This window comes from Cricetulus griseus, chromosome X (assembly GCF_003668045.3).
Source record: "Cricetulus griseus strain 17A/GY chromosome X, alternate assembly CriGri-PICRH-1.0, whole genome shotgun sequence".
NCBI lineage: Eukaryota > Metazoa > Chordata > Mammalia > Rodentia > Cricetidae > Cricetulus > Cricetulus griseus.
Window position 1 is genome coordinate 109,295,877 of NC_048604.1, and position 19,750 is coordinate 109,315,626.

At 42.1% G+C, this 19,750-nt stretch overlaps 1 protein-coding gene and 1 pseudogene across 1 annotated transcript; one reads left to right on the plus strand and one right to left on the minus strand.

The window, feature by feature from the left end:
* LOC100759127 overlaps positions 1-12,264 on the minus strand; it is a 117,714-nt pseudogene extending 105,450 nt beyond the window's left edge.
* Positions 12,265-17,986: 5,722 nt separating this feature from the next.
* Positions 17,987-19,146, plus strand: LOC100752715 (L-aminoadipate-semialdehyde dehydrogenase-phosphopantetheinyl transferase-like). The gene is given in 2 exon segments (XM_027432017.2): positions 17,987-18,075; positions 18,077-19,146. Coding segments are annotated over 2 exon segments (918 nt in total). The 3' UTR covers positions 18,906-19,146.
* Positions 19,147-19,750: the final 604 nt, after the last annotated feature.

The following is a 19,750-nucleotide window of genomic DNA, read 5'->3' on the forward strand; positions in this document are numbered from 1 at the left end:
TCTATTGGTTATACTCACATCTTTAGTTCCTGATCGTTTATCCAGCCTTTCCATTTCCAGCATCGCCTCATTCTGTGTTTTCTTTATTGTGTTTATTTCAGCTTTCATGCTTTGAACTGTTTCAAGAACTTCCTTCATTTTTTGGATGTTTTTTTTTTCTTGGGTTTCTTTAAGAGATTTGTTTATTTCTTGAATTTTTTGGTTTGTCTTTTCCTCCATTTTGCGTAATTTTTTGTTTGTTTTTTCTTCTGTTTCTTTAAGGGATTTTCTTGTTTCCTCTCTAAAGGTCTCTATCTCTTGCTGAGATAATTTCTGAGGTCCATCTCATCTTCATGCTCTGTGTTGTGCTTTTCAGATCTTGGTGGAGTGGACTCCCTAGATTCTGGTGGTGTCATGTTGGTATTTTTGTTGTTGAGTGAAATCTTATTCTTTCCATATCTTCTTTTAGTGGGTACAGGTGGGGTCTCTCTATCTCCTCTTGTGACACAGTGGTGTGTGGGGGCCAGGAATTCAATGTCCACAACTCTGGATGGTCTTGCCTCTCCTGGTAGTCTCCTCACTCATTGTGGATCGGTTGTGGAAAGATATGGAAGCCTGGGGTGTTTCCAGATTCAGGGAGCTCTCCTTGTCTGTGCATGTCTACCCCAAGCAGGCTGGTGCAGGCCCGAGGTGGTCGGGGTGAGTGATGGTTTGGGTGGGGGTTTGGTAAGGGCAGAGGCTCACTCACCTTTTTCCTGGGTAGGTCGGCAGAAGGGGATGGAAGAGTGGAGTGCTACCAGATTCAGGGAGCAGGGAGGTCCTCCCTGCCTGGGCGTGTCTACTCCAAGCCGGCAGTCGCAGGTGGGGCTGGGTGGGTGGGGGTGGTCGGGGTGAGTGATGTTTTGGGCGGGAGTTGTGTAAGGGCAGAGACTCACTCACCTAGTTCCTGGGTCGGTGGAATGGAAGAGTGGGGTGCTACCAGATTCAGGGAGCAGGGAGCTCCTCCCTGCCTGGGCGTGTCTACCCTAAGCCAGGAGGCACAGGCAGGGGGGGTCTGGGTGAGTGATGTTTTTTGGGCTGGAGTTGGGTATGGGCAGAGACTCACCTAGTTCCTGGGTCGGTCGCAGAAAAAGATTATGTGTTGTTTCTTACAATTCCATTAGTTATGTCTAATGTTGATAAAGTCTAAGCTACCAAACACCATATCTGACTTGTGAGGAGTGGTAAAGGTGAGTCAGATGACTGTCTGTTGTATAACAAGCCTTTCATGGGGAAGAGGGCATCTCACATCGTCAAAACAATACATTTGTTTGGGGAGGTGTGGGCCAGTGAAACAGAGTCTGCCTAGCCTGTGACACACCCCAGGCATGGTAAACCTATCAGCACAATTAATGTGGCTTGTGGTGAATGAAGTGAGGCCCCATTAGAAGAAAGACAATGCCGTTTAGTGATGGATCTTTTTCTGTGGTCAGGATTATGGGCAAGCCCTGCCAGGCCTGGCTTTTGAGTTTGTGCTCAGGCCCTCATGCCTTCTAGCCAGACACTTTATTAGCAACTGGGCTAAACACCCCTGAACTGTACACTTTAATTAATTGAAACCTACCTTCAAAGGATACCAGCCCTTTCCTGAGTAGTGAAGCCCCCACCACAGTGTGTTCCCACTATTCGACTCAAGCTGTTTGGTGGCCTGTTTTGTGGAGGAGCAGACCAGGATATGTTTCTCTCACTCACAAGATAACAGGTAGCATCTGGAGCCATTTCCAGCGCCTTAGGAGTGTTGTCACTGCTCTGAAAATCTGAAGTGTGTTTCATAGGCTGTATGTACAAAAGAGACTCTAATTGTGCCTTGATTGGAGTTGTCATGGTGATGCCATTGCAACACATTTCATTACTGCAATGATTTTCCTGTATGATTGCACTGTGCAAACCTCTCTCAGCCATTTTGAAAGAGTCAGACATCCCCCACTACACCATTCTGATTTTTCTCAGTGAGAGGTTGCAGATCTGTGTTCCTTAAATGTCGTCACTTAGCTTGAGGCCTCATGAGGACTCTGGACAGGAGGTGATGGTAGAGGTGTAGGTTGTTAATCTCATCCTGAAACCACTGTGCCAGAGGAAGTCAATATCATGGGAGAAAAAGAGATTTTTCTGACTGGATGGAATCCTGGTGGTTGCCTCAGTTATTGGGAGAGAGAGCTGGGGCACATGGAGACTGCTGTATGACCAGCCTCATTCAACAGGATCCATGCCTGAAGCATGAGTGTAGGGGACATGCTCAGTACATCAGAACTTTCTCAAAATTAGGGCCTTCTTGAAGTTGCTCTGAGCTTTTTTGTGAAAAGCACAGACACAGTGGTCAATGACATAGGCGCTGGCCACTAGCTGCATCACCCCTTGGGTTTTCATTGAGAATGTCCCGATTGGCAGCTGCTTTCCTCTTTGTGGTAAAAGAATAAGGGTCTGTGATCACCAGTGTGGCCCTGGTTCCTGAGCCCCAGAGGATATTTTTTTTCTGTGCTAGTGTCCCTGGGGTGGTGCATGTGCAGGGTACTTTCGCCTAAGTGCTGAAATGGAATATTGGTTAGATTCCATGGTCTGATGGTCACTCAGAGGAATTCTCAAGATTGCAGAAAGCACCACTCCCTCCCTGCTCCTCCTCCTCCTCCTCCTCTTCCTTCTCCTCCTCCTCCTCCTCCTCCTCCTCCTCCTCCTCCTCCTCCTCCTCCTTTTCCTCCTTCTCCTCTCTCTCTCTCTCTCTCCCTCTCTCTCTCTCTCTCTCTCAGCACGGAACTAAGGAAATTTCTCACACCATATACTCACTCAGATGATGTATCACTAAGTTAAGTGAGCATGAATATGTTTGTGTATGTATGTATGTATGTATGTATGTATGTATGTATGTATGTATGATGACCTCACTGTCTTTGGAACCGGTAACATAGAAGAGCCTAAGAGAGACATACAAGGATCTGCCTAATGAGGGGAAATGTGAAATAGACAAGTTCACCTGAGTAAATCAGGAGCATGAGAGGGAGGGCTGTGGTAGAGGAGAGGAGAAGGAAGGGCAATGGGGAAGTAAACATGAGGGAACAGAATGGTATAATTGGTGGAAAGGCAGATGTGGGGGCAAGAAAAGAATTATCTTGGTAGAGGGAGCAATCATGGGATTAGTAGGAAAACTGGCATTAGGGCAATTCCCAGGAATAAACAAGGATGATCCCGGATAAAACTCTAATAGTCCATGCCCTTCTGGCTTTAAGAGTCTATTGAGATCTCAAGTATGTTACTAACAGGACTTTCTTTATAGGCTATCTGGTCATTTTCAGTGGCAGCTTTTAATATTCTTCTTTTTGTTCTGTACATTTACTGTTTTCTTTTCCACTCCAACCTGTTTGGTTTTCTGAATGCTTCTTTTACCTTTATAGGCAACTCGTTATTCAAGTTAGGAAGTTCTCTTATGATTTTGTTGAAAACATTTTCTGGGACTTTGAGCTGGGTTTCTTCTTCTTCTTCTCTACCAGGAATTCATAACCTGTTGGTCATAAACCATTTGGTGGGAACATCAAAGGATTCTTTCAAAGGGGTCACATATGAGCAGCAAAATTATACTTATGAAGTAGCAACAAAATGTTTTCTTGGTTATGGTTCACCACAACCTGAGGAAATGTATTAAAGTGGCACAGTATTAGGAAGGTTGAGAACCATTCCTCTACTATACCTATTATTCTCAGATTTGGTATTTTGTCAGATTTCCTGGATGTCTTGTGTCAGAAGTTTTTTGTTTTTGTTTTTTGTCCATTTACACAAGTGATGTTTTATGACTAAAACATCCATTTCTTCTAAAGTATCTTCAGCAGCTGAGATTCTCTCTTCATCTCTTGCTTCTGCTGGGGAAGTTTACATCTGAAGGTACCTGTTAGATTTTCCATATTTTACATTTCCATAATTCCTTCACTTTTAGTATTCTTTATTGATTTTATTTTGAAATTACGTGTCTTGAACAGTTTTGTTCATTTCATTCCACTGTCTGTTTCTGTTTGCTTCAGCTGTTTTTGAATATTCAGGGCCTGTTGTGCAAGGATAGCTGGGATCTATTGGAGACATCTTACTCTGGCTGATACTGATTGTGTTTTTACACTGGAATCTAGGCATCAGGGTTTGGGATGATTGCAATGCTAGATGCTTATATCTGATCTTGTCTACATTTTGTGGTTGGTTTGAACCTTGGTGTCTGTTTTCTTTCTATTTTCAGAGAGTGTGATATCTGTGTGTTGCATGAATTCCTGACCTGTTCAGCTGGTGTGTTTACAGTGAATGTCTGCTGGAGTTGGAGTTTCAGATATGTCATGAGTTCTGGAAGGAAGGTTGGAGGAGAAGGTCTTCATGATCCCTGGAGATGGCATCAGAGAGGAAAGGGAGACCACAGCATGTTTCCTGCTCCAGTACTTGGGATGAAACGGGTAGCACTGGGTCTCAGGAACAGTTCGAGTGTTATGTGTCTGCCTTCAGCCGACTTGTTGCCCTGGGAGGAGCTGCCATTGGGTTAGCAGGAGTGAGTACTGCACTTGGTTTCTGGACCAAAGAAAGAAGTGTGGGGAGTGTGATTAGAAGGGAAAAATATATGGGAAACACAGTAGATTGAGGCAGGGTCAGGAAAGGTAGTCAAGGTTGTTCTGATGTAGTGCTGGGGGTGAGAATGGGGCTTGGGCCTGCAGAAACAGAGAGAGGATAAGGTCTGCAGGCAGCCTTTCCGCTACCTCACTTTCTGGCAGTCATGGCCTGTGGTTTAACAGGGGCTACTCTTTTATGTTAGTGACTCTCATAGGTGTGCAGAGGGAGTCATGGATCTGAAACAAAGAACAATACACAGACACAAGAGGAATGCTGAGATGCCAGGCTTTCATCCTTCCTTGTAGTTACCACATGTGCCCAAGTGAGGATTTGATGCTTCTCTCCTTCCTTTAGTATCAAAAACAGCTTCTAAGTGCTTGTAATACACCCTGGCCCTGAGACAGACAGAAGACTCTAAGGCCCAGAAGGATTCTTGCACACACTCGGAGTTCCTGATTACTTGTGAAAAGGGAAAAGTACACCACTGTAAATACTGCATCTGTGTTAGTCCGTAATATTTCTCTATACACCTCTCCACTTGTAGGCATCGTGTTCTAAGGTGATTGAAAATGGTGTGAGCGATGCTGTCACATGCCAAAGCCTTCTGTGCCTCCTCCATTTCACAATATCAATGAGAGTGATGGGGGCAAGAAGGTTACTGAACACCATAATGCAACTGCCACCACTTAGTGAACAATAATGTTTCTGTTTGTAGATGCTGATTGGCTCTTCAGAATGAAAGGGTATAAGCAGAAGGGGGGACAAGTGAGGACTATGGAGTAGGTATTCATGTGTGCACTTCCCTTTGTAGACAATGATTGGCTGTTCAGAGTGGAAAGGGCAAAGCAGAAAGCTGGGAGGTGGGGCTGGCCAGTTAGTACTATGGAGCAGGTGAGTATAGGCAGATCAGGAACATCTCCTGATCTGTATCTCCAGGGGAAGAGGGTTTTCCTTTTCCTGTCCTTTTGTTGAGGTAACAGAAACCTGATGTTTCTTTCTCTTGATTTCAGCTAGTTTTGCTTCCTTTTGGGGTGATCTTGAACTCTCAGGCTGCTGGTCTTCTTCCATCCTTTCAAAGAAATAAAAGCACATATTCAAAACACAATTGTCAGTTGAAAACAGAGCATGCTGTACACACTTCTGGAGTACCTACAACCACGTGCACATACACATCTCAGGAGGAGCCCCTGATGATTTCAGCAAAGGAAACATCAGTTTCTAACTGGTTTGTGCAGGCATTGTGTTTTGTTTTGTTTATAGGTACCAACATATCCAGAAGCAAACACTTGAGCTCTTTGCGTCTGGAATATTGGTTTTAGCCCAGTTTCTTTGTACTTGATTACTTGTGACACTGGTAGCCAAGGACAGAATTCCTTCAAGTGGAGTGCACAGATCACTATTTCTTAATGTAAAATGCTGATGTCCTCTGAAGTGAGGCTTCATAAATATCCCATTCTTTAACTTTTCCTTTAAGCTCTTACTCCCTGGAATAATGTGACTAAAGGCAGTCCTGTCTCAGATAACATCTTTGAGGTTCCATGCCCTACAAACACTGTGCCTCTCTAACACTAGTATTTAAGGACTTAACAACAGTGCCACAGTTTCTGTCTCAGTTGATTGCTCAGGAGAACAGGACAGATCAAAGGGACCTCCCCTAATCCAACTCCAAATGACCCCTTTCTCCATCAACCATGGCCACATTAAGCAGAGAGGGATAATGTACTAGATTCCTGGGTATGGTATATGTGCCATATGTAACCAGCACTCAGGCCATATATGGTTAACTAACACAAGTTTCTGAGACAAGTAGAATACCAGAGAAAACTAAAGTAAGCCCAATCTGAAAGCCACTGGGCACAGATTGAGGTTGTCCAGTGATGTCCCACGACTTCAAATTTTTAGCAGCACATGTCATATCATGGAGAGCACAGAAAGTCTTGGTGAGAGCAGTAACCAACTCACAGGTCACCTTCCAAATCCCAGAACCCTGTCAAGCAGCTAGTAGCTACAATATTTTTAGGGACAGAACTGGGGGAGGGGATGGGCAGTGTACGGTGACTTCAACACATGCATGCTCTCTATCAATTTAGATATTTACAATTCCTAGCTATAGATGCATTTGTGGGGGTATGTTTGGGATGCAGCCATGAAAGAGTTGATGCAAGGAAGAAAAGCTGAGAGCGTGTCAACAGAGGAAGATTTGATTACTGGCAGTATCTTTTACATCTCTGGAATATTTACCACATGCAGGAAAGACTAATACAACCTACCTCTCGTGGGTAGAGTGCCTGTGAGTGATAGCACAGGGTTTCTGCACTATAGATATTTATTAGAAACAACAGCAGTTTCCCCCTTGAAACCAAGGAAATAACTGGCCTATCATGTGAAGACTTGTGGTCAAAGATGCTTATGCTACACCCCATCAAATACACACACACACACACACACACACACACACACACACACACACACACACACACAGAGAGAGAGAGAGAGAGAGAGAGAGAGAGAGAGAGAGAGAGAGAGAGAGGTAAAGAGAGAGGTGAAGAGAGAGTGAGAGAGATAGAGAGGTGGCAGAACAAATGAACAAATGAAAGCAAAGGACACATGAAGAACTTGGTTGAATAAAGTAGATAGCCTTCCCTGGGATATGTAAATCAGTCTGACTATTTTGGAGATAGTTATGGAGGCTTCTCCAAACCTTTACAATAGAACTACCGCATAGTCCAGCCATAAGACTCATGGGTGTAATGCAAAGAATCAAAAGCACCTTACCAATGAGGTACCTGAATATCCATAGTACTAAGGGAACCAAAATCATGGATTCAGCCTAGGTTCCTGTCATGGACGAATGGATAAGGGAAATGTGGTCCCTACAAAAGTCAGTTTCACTTGGCTGAAAAGAAGGAAGAAGCAACAGTGTTTGAGGGAAGATGCTGGATCTTGTGTGAAATGAGCCAGATTTGGAAAGACAAGTACCACAGATCCTCTCAGGTGAAAGCCTTAAAAGTCAAAAGTAATATAAAAGCCAAGAAAAAGGGACATAAAATTAAATGAAGTAACACTGGGACTAGAAGAAGGGATTGGAAAAGGGGAGGATAAGGGATAACAAGAATAATAATGGGGTAATATAGCCAAATTATATGATGTGTATACATGAAAGAGTACAGAAAGTGTGTAAGAGCCAGAAGAACCGGCAGATTCCTTGAGACTGTGTCCTAGGAGATTCCGAAGCTAAACACGTAAAGTCTCACAGCCATGACTTCACAAACATGAGCTGAAAAAGGGTGTCAGAGACCATCAGCCCCCAACCACCCACCCAGCCCCTGTGGACAGTGTGGCAGCACTATAGGTGAGCTGCCAGAGGTCTGTGGCCTACCTGGGACTCAGTGTGCCCAAAGAAACACTTGCAAGGTGCTGAGAGTGAACAAACAGTGGAGGGAGGGAAAACTGGTCCTAAACCCTGTCCTAGGGGTGGTGGTGTAGGGGGAAGTGTCCATGGTTAGGTGCATTGAAAAGTAGTGAGAACCAGTGTGTGACAGGCTGGGATTGTCTTTCCTTTAGAGTCCACCACAGACCACCAATTTTTTTTGTTTGTCTGTTTCTAAGTGGAACCCACTGGAACTTCCTAGCATGTCTTACATGAAGGACCAAGCAGTAGCTTGCTGCTCAAGGAACAGTGTGTGTCAATGTGAACACCTATGTATTCATTGAAATGTGTTGCATTTGTGTATTTATCAGGGCTTGGGTATTGGGGACTAATGTAGCTCAGTCTGGCTGCAAATTCCCTTTCTAAGAGGATGATCTCGAGGTTCTTATCCTGCAGTGTTAGAGGCCCATGCCAGTATACCGCTTTTATGTGAGTGTACTCATGAATATCATTACAATTTGCCTATACTCACCTACCCCATAGTCCACACTTGCAACTCTCCCCTGATTTTCTTCTTTGCCCCTTCTACTCTGAACACACAATCATTGTCTACAAAGGGCAGTGCACACATGAATACCTGCTCCATAGTCCTCACTTTCACGCCCCTTTGGCTTACCCCTTACTCTGTGAAGAGCCAATAATCAGCTACAAAGAGCAACATTATTGTTCACGAAATGATGGCAGCATCGTTATGGCGCTCAGTCACCTTTTTCTCCCCTTCTCTCTAGTTGATATTGTGAAATGTAGGAGGCACAGAAGACTTTGGCTTGTTGTACCCAGTGAAGGATTCAACAGATCCTGGAACCTCCATGCCAACCTAGGCATTTAGGTCTTAAGTGCTGTGCTGTGTCGCCATCTACAGATGACTCTCAGCTCCACACCTGCACCTCCATCTTGGTGATGGTCCTCAGTTTCTAGTCTCCTCTCAGACACTCTTACCCAAGAGTCCCAGGGATCCTGGACACTCTGTGCACCAACTTGTACTCATGCTCCTCAAACATTTGTGGTCTTATGTCTGGTCTAGTCTAGATAGTCTTTGAAAGCCTCCACCGTCTTCCGAACTTACCCAATGCCTCACAATCCTGCACTGCTCACACCCACCCTAAGGCATCGACACTCTATAGAGAACCTGCCAATTCATCTTTCACCAGCTCTTAGTCCTCTTCTCCTGCTTCACTCATAGTCACATAGGAAGTGATGCAGCAACAGACAGAAGGTGCCTGTGACACAAAGAACTCTTCTCAGGTTGTCATGTCATTGCTACTTGTACACAGAATGTAATCATGTATGGTAAGCATGTAAGCATGTGGTGAGTGTGCTATTCTCCAATAGCTTATGGCCTACATGTGCACAGCAGCCTGGAATCCCCAGCAAGCAGCATGGCGCTTCGATGAGGAAACAAATCCAGTTTTGCACCTACACAAAGATGGTCAAGCTGGGCGTTGGTGGAGCACGCCTTTAATCCCAGTACTAGGGAGGCAGAGGCAGGCAGATCTCTGTGAGATCGAGGCCAGCCTGGTCTCCAGAGCGAGTGCCAGGATAGGCTCCAAATCTACACAGAGAAACCCTGTCTCGAAAAACCAATAAAAAAAAAAGATGATCAAACCTGGAAGAAGGACAAAGAGAGAAGGATATGAAACCTTTACATAGTGGACTACTAGACTACTAGGGAGGCTCTACCTTCCTTCCACTGGACTTAAGATAGAACAATGTCTCAGAAGCAGCTCTGTGCAAGCTGAGCCTGCTGGTTGCTGGGAATGCATCCCTTGCTCTCAGTGTGAAATGCACAGTGAAGAATTGGCTTGAAGTCAGCAACATCATGCTTTCCACTTCCCGTTATGCTTTATGAACAAGGTGCGAGGGAATGGGTGAAGAGGGAAGAACAGCACTGGATATGATTCTGATGATTGAGAAACACTGTTCCTGGGTATCACTTCATCATCATCATTAACCACTACGCTTTTACTTGGTCCCACAGTGTAGATGGTGTCTTTGCACAAATGAAGCTGCACCTCTGATAATTCTCATTCTGCTGGAGTGGTTTGGTGCCTGTTCAACATGAATTTCTTGAAAGGGGAGAACCATCTTCCTGACAGCTCTGGAGTGCCATTCAGAGGCACGAGGACGTCTCCTCCATTACACTGGTGTTCTCAGAATAGAACACACATTTATGAGAGAAAATGACTCATCCAGTGATGGACATGTAAAGCCTGTTTGTGACTGTCACTCCCACTCTACCATTTTCAAACCCCTTAGTAATGACACCTACAAGTGGGAAGGTATATAGAAACTTATTACAGACTGGCACAGATGCAGAATTTAAGGTGATGACATTTTCCCTTGTCACAGGTGATCCAGAAATCCATGCCTATGCCAGCATCCGTCTGACCCTTGGAGTCTTCTGTTTGTCCCAGGGCCTGGGTGTATAACAGGCACTTAGAAGCTGTTTTGCATTCTAAAGGAAAGAAAAAAGCAACAAATCCTCTCTTGGGCCCAGAGGTAACTACAAGGAAGGATGAAAGCCTGGCATCTGAGCATTGCTCTTCTGTCTGTGTCCTGTTCTTTGTTTCAGACCCCTGACTCCATTTGCACACCTGTGAGAGTCACTCAAGGAATTATTTTTCTTATAAAAGAGCAGCCCCTGTGAAACCACAGGCCATCGCTGTTAGAAAATGAGTTAGCAGGAAGGCTGCTTGTAGACCTTCTCCTCTTTCTGTGATTGCAGACCCAATTACCATTCTCACAGCCAGCTCTACAGCAGAACTTCCACGACTACATTCCTGCTTCTGCCTCCATTTACTGTGTTTTCCACAGATCTTTCTTTTGTCACAAGTAGGCTGAAGGCAGACATATACCATTACTAGTGCTCCTGTGATCCATTCCTGCCAGTCTCATCCCCAGTTATGGAGCAGGAAACCTGCTGTGGTCTACCTTTCCTCTCTAACTTCATCCCCATGAATCATAAATACCTTCTCCTCAAAACTTCCTCCCCCAACCCATGATAGACCCTAACCTCTGACACCAGCAGACATTCTCTATGAACACACCAGCTGAACAGGCCAGGAAATCAGGCAACACACAACCATCACACTCTCTGAAAATAGATAGAAAACACACCGAGAATCAAAACAACCAACCAATGCAGACAAATCAGACATCAGTATCTAGCATTGCAATCATCCCAAATTCTGATGCCTAGATGCCAGTGTGAAAACATAATCAGTATCAGCCAGGGCAAGATGTCTCCACTAGACCCCAAGTACCCTTGGACAACAGGCTCTGAATACTCAGCACAGCTGAAGCACAAGTAAACGACCTTAAGGAAGCCTATATGAAGATGACAGAGCTCCTTGTAGATGAAATCAACAAATCTCTTGAAGAAATCCAGGAAAGCAGAAGCAGACAGTGGAATAAAATGAGCATAACTGTTTAAGACCCTTAATTGAACAGAGATTCGATAAAGAAAACCAAAACTGAAGAAATTATGGAAATGTAAAATATAGGAAATCTAACAGTTATATTCAGATGTAAACGTCCACGGCAGAAGAGAAGAAATGGAAGAGAGAATCTCAGGCATTGACGATGCTATAGAAGAAATGGATGCATTGGTGATAAAACATCTCCTGTGTAAACAAACAAACAAAAAACTCCTGACACAAGGCATCCAAGAAATCTGGCACACTAACAAAATACCAAATCTGAGAATAATAGGTATAGTAGAGCAATGGTTCTCAAGCTTCCTAATACTGTGCCACTTTAATACATTTCCTCAGGTTGTGGTGAACCATAACCAAGAAAACATTTTGTTGCTACTTCATAAGTATAATTTTGCTGCTCATATGTGACCCCTGTGAAAGTATCCTTTGATATTCCCACCAAGTTACTTATGACCAACTTGTTGTGAATTCCTGGTAGAGAGGAAGAAATAAACACACCTCAAAGGCCCAGAAACTGTTTTAAACAAAATCATAAGAGAATTTCCTAACTCTAAGAAAGAGTTGCATATAAAGGTAAAAGAAGCATACAGAACAACAAACAGGTTGGAGTGAAAAAGAAAACAATAAATTTACAGAACAAAAAAACAGATATTAAAAGCTACCAGGGAGAGGTAGGCCAGGGGCTGTTTCCAGTTCCCGTTCATAGTCACTGCTCAGAGTCATCTGACACCAGCAATCTTTGCGCCAGATCCGAATTCGGCAGCAGGATCCGACACACCGAGGCCCTGGTGGCAGTTCTGTCTCCATCCACCGGCCCAGCGGAAACCCAACACACTTGAACACTGCTGTGGCCCCAGTAATAGTGACACCTCCACCCACAAGAAGAGGACAGACATCAGAGTATAGGATCTGTTTGCATCTACCAGAAGAGAACCTTGGTCCCATACGCACCAGGATAGCAAGAAAATCCTGATACACCAACCAGAAGAAAGGATGAGAAGAGGACAAGGAAAAAGCACATTCAACAACAGAAAAGTTAATATGACACCACCAGAGACTAAGAACCGTACACCAACAAGACCTGAACATCACAATGCAGATGAACCAGAAGAGAATGACCTTAAAAACATCTTCAGAAAAATGATAGAGGACCTCAAAGAGGACATGAGAAAATCCATTAAAGAAATGGAAGAAAAAACAACCAAAAATACAAGATATCAACAAATCTCTCAAGGAAACAGTTCAAGACCTAAAAACTGAAATAGAGACAATAAAGAAAGCACAATCAATCTGAGGGAATGCTAAAAATAGAAAAGCTGGGTAAACGATCAGGAACTACAGATGTAAGCATAACGAACAGAATACAAGAGATGGAAGAGAGACTCTTAGGAGTTGAAGACACACTAGAGTAAATAGATTCATCAACCAAAGAAAATCTTAAGTCCAACAAATCCCTAACACAAAATATACAGGAAATATGGGATACCGTGAAAAGACCAAACCTAAGAATAATAGGTATAGAAGAAGGTGGAGAAATCCAACTCAAAGTCCCAGAAAACATATTCAACAAAAATCATAGAAAAAACCTTTCCCAACCTAAAGAAAGACATACCAATGAAAATACAAGAAGCCTACAGAACACCAAATAGACTGAACCAAAAAAAGAGATCTCCTCGCCACATAATAATCAAAACACCAAACATACAAAGCAAAGAGAAAATATTAAGAGCAGCAAAGGAAAAAGGTCAAGTAACCTATAAAGGCAAACCTATCAGACTTTTCCATGAAAACTTTGAAAGCCAGAAGGTCCTGGATAGATATTCTACCTACAATAAGAGACCATGGTTGCCAGCCCAGACTACTATACCCAGAAAAACTTTCAATCAATATAGATAAAGAAAACAAGATATTCCATGACAAAACTAGATTCAAACAATACATATCCACCAATCCAGCCCTACAGAAAGTTCTGGAAGGAAAACTGCCACCTAAGGAAGTTAACTACAACCAGAAAAATATAGGCAATAGATAATCCCACTTTACCAAAAGCCAAAAGGAAAAAGGGATAGAATCCCACACATAATTTCACCACCATCACCAAATCGAAAACAAACAAGAATGAACAATCAATGGTCATTAATATCCATCAACATTAATGGTCTTAACTCCCCTATAAAAAGACAGATTAGCAGAATGGATAAGAAGACAGAATCCTTCCTTCTGCTCCATACAAGAAACACACCTCAACTTCAAAGACAGATGGTACCTAAGAATTAAAGGTTGGGGAAAGAGCTTCCAATCAAATGGACCCAAGAAACAAGAGGGGGTAGCACTCCTAATATCCAACAAATTGGACTTTAAACTAAAATCCATCAAAAGAGATGGATATGGTCACTACCTACTCATCACACGAGAAATCCATGAGGATGAAGTCTCAATTCTGAACATTTATGCCCCAAATACAAAGGCATCCATGTTTGTAAAAGAAACGTTACTAAAACTCAAATCACACATAAAACCACACACACTTATAGTGGGAGACATCAACACCCCACTCTCACCACTGGACAGGAACACCAGACAGAAACTTAACAAATAAACAAAAGAAGTATAGAAGTTATGGCTCAATTGCACTTAACAGATATCTATAGAGCATTCCATTTAAATACAAAACAATTTACCTTCTTCTCAGCGCCACATGGAACCTTCTCTAAAATGGACCACATACTTGGCAACATAGCAAACCTCATTAGGTACAAAAAGTTTAAATAACCCCCTGTGTCTTATCAGACCACCCCGCTTTAAAATTAGAATTCAACAACAACACGAACTACAGAAAACCTACAAACTCATTGAAATTAAGTAACACCCAACTGCACAATTCATGGGTCCAGGAAGAAATACAAAAAGAAGTTAAATATTTCCTAGAATTCAATGAGAATGCGGACACAACATACCCAAACCTAGGGATACTTTGAAAGCAGTGCTAAGAGGAAAGTTCATAGCGCTAAGTGCCCACATGAAGAAACAGGAGAATAATCACACTAGAGAATTAACAGCACAACTGAAAGCTTTAGAAAAAAAGAAACCAATACACCCCAGAGAAGCAGACTCCAGGAAATATCAAATTGAGGGCTGAAATCAATAAAATGGAAACTTGGAGAACAATACAAAGAATCATTATAACAAAGAGTTGGTTCTTCCGGTAAACCAACAAGATAGACAAACCTTTATCCAAACTTACCAAGCAACAAAGAGCGAACATGCAAACTAATAAAATCAGGAATGAAAAGGGGGACATAACAACAGACACAGAGGAAATCCAGAGAATCATCAGGTCATACTTCGAACACCAGTATTCCTCAAAATTCGAAAATCTAAAGGAAATGGACAATTTTCTGGCCAGATTCCACCAACCAAAATTAAATCAAGAACAGATAAGCAACTTAAATAGACCTGTAACCCCTAATGAAATAGAAGCAGTCATCAAAAGTCTCCCCCCAAAAAAAAAAAAAAAAAAAAAGCCCAGGGCCAGATGGCTTAAGTGCAGAATTCTACCGGAAATTCAAAGTATAGCTAATACCAATTCTCCTCAAAAGATTCTACACAATTGAGGCAGAAGGGTCATTGACAATCTCCCTTTATGAGGCTTCAATAACCTTGATACCCAAGCCACACAAAGACACAACTAAGAAAGAGAACTACAGACTAATATTCCTCATGAACATCAATTCAAAAATTGTCAATACAATCCTGGCAAATCGAATCCAAGAACACATCAGAGAAATCATCCACCACAATCAAGTAGGCTCCATCCCAGGGATGCAAGGATGGTTCAACATAAGAAAATCCATCAGTGTAATCCACCATATAAACAGACTGAGGACAAAACACCAAATGATCATCTCGCTAGATGCTGAAAAAACCTTTGAAAAAATCCAACACCCCTTCATGATAAAGGTCTTGGAGAAATCAGGGATAACAGGAACATACCTCAACACAATAAGAGCAATATACAGCAAGCTGACAGCCACCATCAAATTAAATGGAGACAAACTCAATGCAGTTCCTCTAAAATCAGGAACAAGACAAGGCTGTCCACTCTCTCCATACCTCTTCAATATTGTCCTTGAAGTTCTAGCTAGAACAATAAGACAACAAAAGGAGATCAAGGGAATACAAATCAGAAAAGAAGAAGTCAAACTCTCACTATTTGCAGATGATATGATAGTCTATATAAGTGACTCGAAAAACTCTACCAGGGAACTCCTACAGCTGATAAACACCTTCAGCAAAGTGTCAGGATACAAGATTAACTCAAAAAAATCTGTAGCCCTACTATATACAGATGAGACATTGGTGGAGAAAGAAATCAAGAAAAATCACCCTTTACAATTGCCACAAACAACATAAAATACCTTGGGGTAACACTAACCAAAAAAGTAAAAGACCTGTACCATAAGAATTTTGAGTCTTTAAAGAAAGAAATTAAAGAAGATACCAGAAATGGTATAGGCAGGATCAATAGAGTAAAAATGGCAATCTTGCCAAAAGCAATCTACATATTCAATGCAATCCCCATCAAAATCCCAACCCAATTCTTCACAGACCTTGAAAGAAGAATTCTCAACTTTATATGGAGAAACAAAAGACCCAGAATAGCCAAACAACCCTGTACAACAGAGGAAATTCTGGAGGCATCATCATCTCTGACTTCAAGCTCTATTACAGAGCTATAGTCTTGAAAACAGCTTGGTATTGGCACAAAAATAGACAGGTAGACCAATGGAATAGAGTTGAAAACCCTGATATTAACCCACACACATACGAACACCTGATTTTTGACAAACAATCCAAATATATATGCTGGAACAAAGAAAATATCTTCAATAAATGGTGCTGGCATAACTGGATAGACCCAAGCCTTTCTCCATGCACAAAACTTAAGTCAAAATGGATCAAAGACCTCAACATAAACCCAGCCACACTGAACCTATTAGAAGATAAAGTGAGAAATACCCTTGAATTAATCGGTAAAGGAGACTACTTCCTGAACATAACACCAGTAGTACAGACACTGAGATCAACAATTAATAAATGGGACCTCCTGAAACTGAGAAGCTTCTGTAAGGCAAAGGACACAGTCAGCAAGACAAAGCAGCAGCCCACAGCCTGGGAAAAGATATTCACCAACCCCACATCTTACAGATGGCTGATCTCCAAAATATACAAGGAACTCAAGAAGTTAGTCTCCAAAACATTAAACAATCCAGTTAAAAAGTGGGGTACTGAATTAAATAGACAATTCTCAATAGAGGAATCTAAAATGGCTGAAAGACACATAAGAAAGTGTCAACATCCTTAGCCATCAGGGAAATGCAAATCAAAACAACTCTGAGATATCATCTTACTCCTGTCAGAATGGCTAAAGTCAAAAATACCAATGACAGTTTATGCTGGAGAGGATGTGGAGAAAGGGAAACACTTCTCCACTGCTGGTGGGAGTGCCAACTTGTACAGCCACTTTGAAAATCAGTATGGTGGTTCCTCAGGAAAATGGGAATCAGTCTACCACAAGATCCAGCAATTCCACTCTTAGGTATATACCCAAAAGAAGCACATTCATACAACAAGGACATCTGTTTAACTATGTAAATAGCAGCGCTATTTGTAATAACCAGAACCTGGAAGCAGCCTAGATGCCCCTCAACCGAAGAATGGATAGAGAAAATGTGGTACTTTTACACATTTGAGTACTAATCAGCAGAAAAAAAAACAATGGAATCCTGAAATTTTCAGGAAAATGGATGGAACTAGAAGAACGCATTCTGAGCAAGGTAACACAATCTCAAAAATACAATCGTGGTAAGTACTCACTCATATGTGGATTTTAGACATAGAGTAAATGATTACCAGCCTACAATCCTCACTGCCAGAGAAACTAGTAAACAAGGAGGACCCTAAAAGAGACAAACTTTGTCCCCTGGAGAAGGGGAAAGGGTCACCATCCCCTGTGCAAATTGAGAGCATGGGAAGAGGGGGGAGGTAGCTAAGAGAATGAGAATGGAAGAAGGGGAAGGATGCAGAGGTCATGAGGGAGCAGAAAGTTTGAGTCAGGTGTAGATTAGAAGAAAGGATATGCGATAGGTAGGGTTTTAGTTGGGGGGTTGGTAGGGGAGGAAGTGTGGGAAAAGAGAACTGGGATTGTCATGTAATTATATCTTGTTTGTAATTCAAATAAAAAAAGTAAAAAAAAAAAGGTACCAGGGAAAATGACCACATAGCATCTAAAGGAAGGTCTTTTAGTAATATCCTTTAGATCTCAATAAAGACATTTAAAGCCTGAAGGGCCCAGACAGATGTCTTGCAGACTCTGAGAGACCACAGATGTCAGCCAAGTCTGCTGCACCCAGAGAAACTTTCAATCACCATAGATAAAGACAATGACCTATTCTATGGTAAATTTAAATGTAAACAACTATCTATAAATCCAGCCCTACAGAAGGAGCTAGAAGGCCCTGGGAGGTGCATGGTGCTCCCCGCCAAGAGGCTGTGCATCGTGCCGGCCATGGAGGGTGTTCGCTGGGCCTTCTCCTGCGACACCTGGCTGCCCAGTCAAACTGGCGTTGCGGTCGACCCAGCCCGAGGAGAAGGAATGCATCGGCCAGTTAGTGTTTGCCCGCGACACCAAGGCGGCCCTGGCTGGTCATCTGATGATAAGGAAGTTAGTTGCAGAGAAATTAAATATCCCTTGGAATTACATTCATCTGCAGAGAATTTCAAAAGGAAAGCCGGTTCTTGCCAAAGACTCGTTGAATCCCTATCCCAATTTGAGCTTCAACATCTCACATCAAGGGGACTATGCAGTTCTTGCTGCAGAACCTGAGCTACAAGCTGGCATTGATATAATGAAGACTAGTTTTCCAGGTAGTGGTTCAATTCCAGAATTCTTTCATATTATGAAAAGAAAGTTTACCAACAAGGAGTGGGAAACAATCAAAAGTTTTAATGATGAATGGATTCAACTGGATATGTTTTACCGTCATTGGTCACTGAAAGAAAGCTTTATAAGAGCCATTGGTGTTGGATTGGGCTTTGAAATGCATCGACTTGAATTTGATATATCTCCACTAAACTTGAATATAGGCCAGGTTTATAAGGAAACACGTTTGTTCTTGGATGGGGAAGAAGAAAAAGAATGTGCTTTTGAGGAAAGCAAAATAGATGAGCAACATTTTGTTGCAGTGGCTCTTAGGAAACCTGATGGATCTAGACATCAAAGTGTTTCATGTCAAGATGATTCTAAACCATCCCAGAGGCAGTTCACCATCCTTAACTTCAGTGATTTGATAGCATCCGCTCTTCCTATGACACCTGAGGATCCTTCATTTTGGGAATGTTTTTGCTTCACAGAAGAAATTCTTATTCAAAATGGTACCAAGTCATGATAGAATCCCTGAGTAAAGAAAAGAAAAGGGGGCAGTCTTCTGTGTTCACTAAAATAAAATGCTGGATGTGGTCAAATTTTATTTATCAAAATATTTTTAAAGACCCAAATGCTTTTAAAGAGCAGATTTCCAGTTCAGTGGCTCCTTTGAACATGTTTACTTCTTACTGTCCAGAATTGAAATTGATAGAAATGATGACAGAACCTTCCAATGATAAATGTGCTTTATAGAAAGAAAAAAGTGTAAACTTGCTGAAGGCAAGCATTTTCACAGAACAACCATAACACTTGAGTTACCATTCCAGAAACATTTTTTGCAAATGAATCCATATTAACTTTTTTTTAAATGAGATCATGTGTTTTGTAATTTTGAGAAAATACATCTGCTCTTTGTAACTGTTCTTGTTGCGTAGACTTAGTGATTTTAAGATATTGTCTTTTATGATGTCTGTGTGGCACGTAGTATAAGGGTTAAGTTGTCATTAGCATTATGGTACTCATTTTGCCTTAGCTGCAGTAAAATAAACTGCTGCTGGAGTTGTGATGTTTGTTTTATCAGTGTTGAATAACCCCCCCCAAAGATTCCCCCACTGAGATGTCTGACATTTTTTACCACTGTCAAAAATAGACTATTGAAAGGCAAAGCTAAGCCTGTCTTGGGAGAAATTCATTGAGATAACACTACTGGGCTTGAGGGAGATGTACCATAGTGTACTCATTTCCTTGTTAGCAGTTTTAATTGTGTCTTTAGTGTAAGCAGTAGTACAGTGAAAACTGGCATTTTGAGAGACGTGCTTAATTGTATCTTGCAGACAGGTTTTAGAAATGGAATGACTGGTTCAAAGG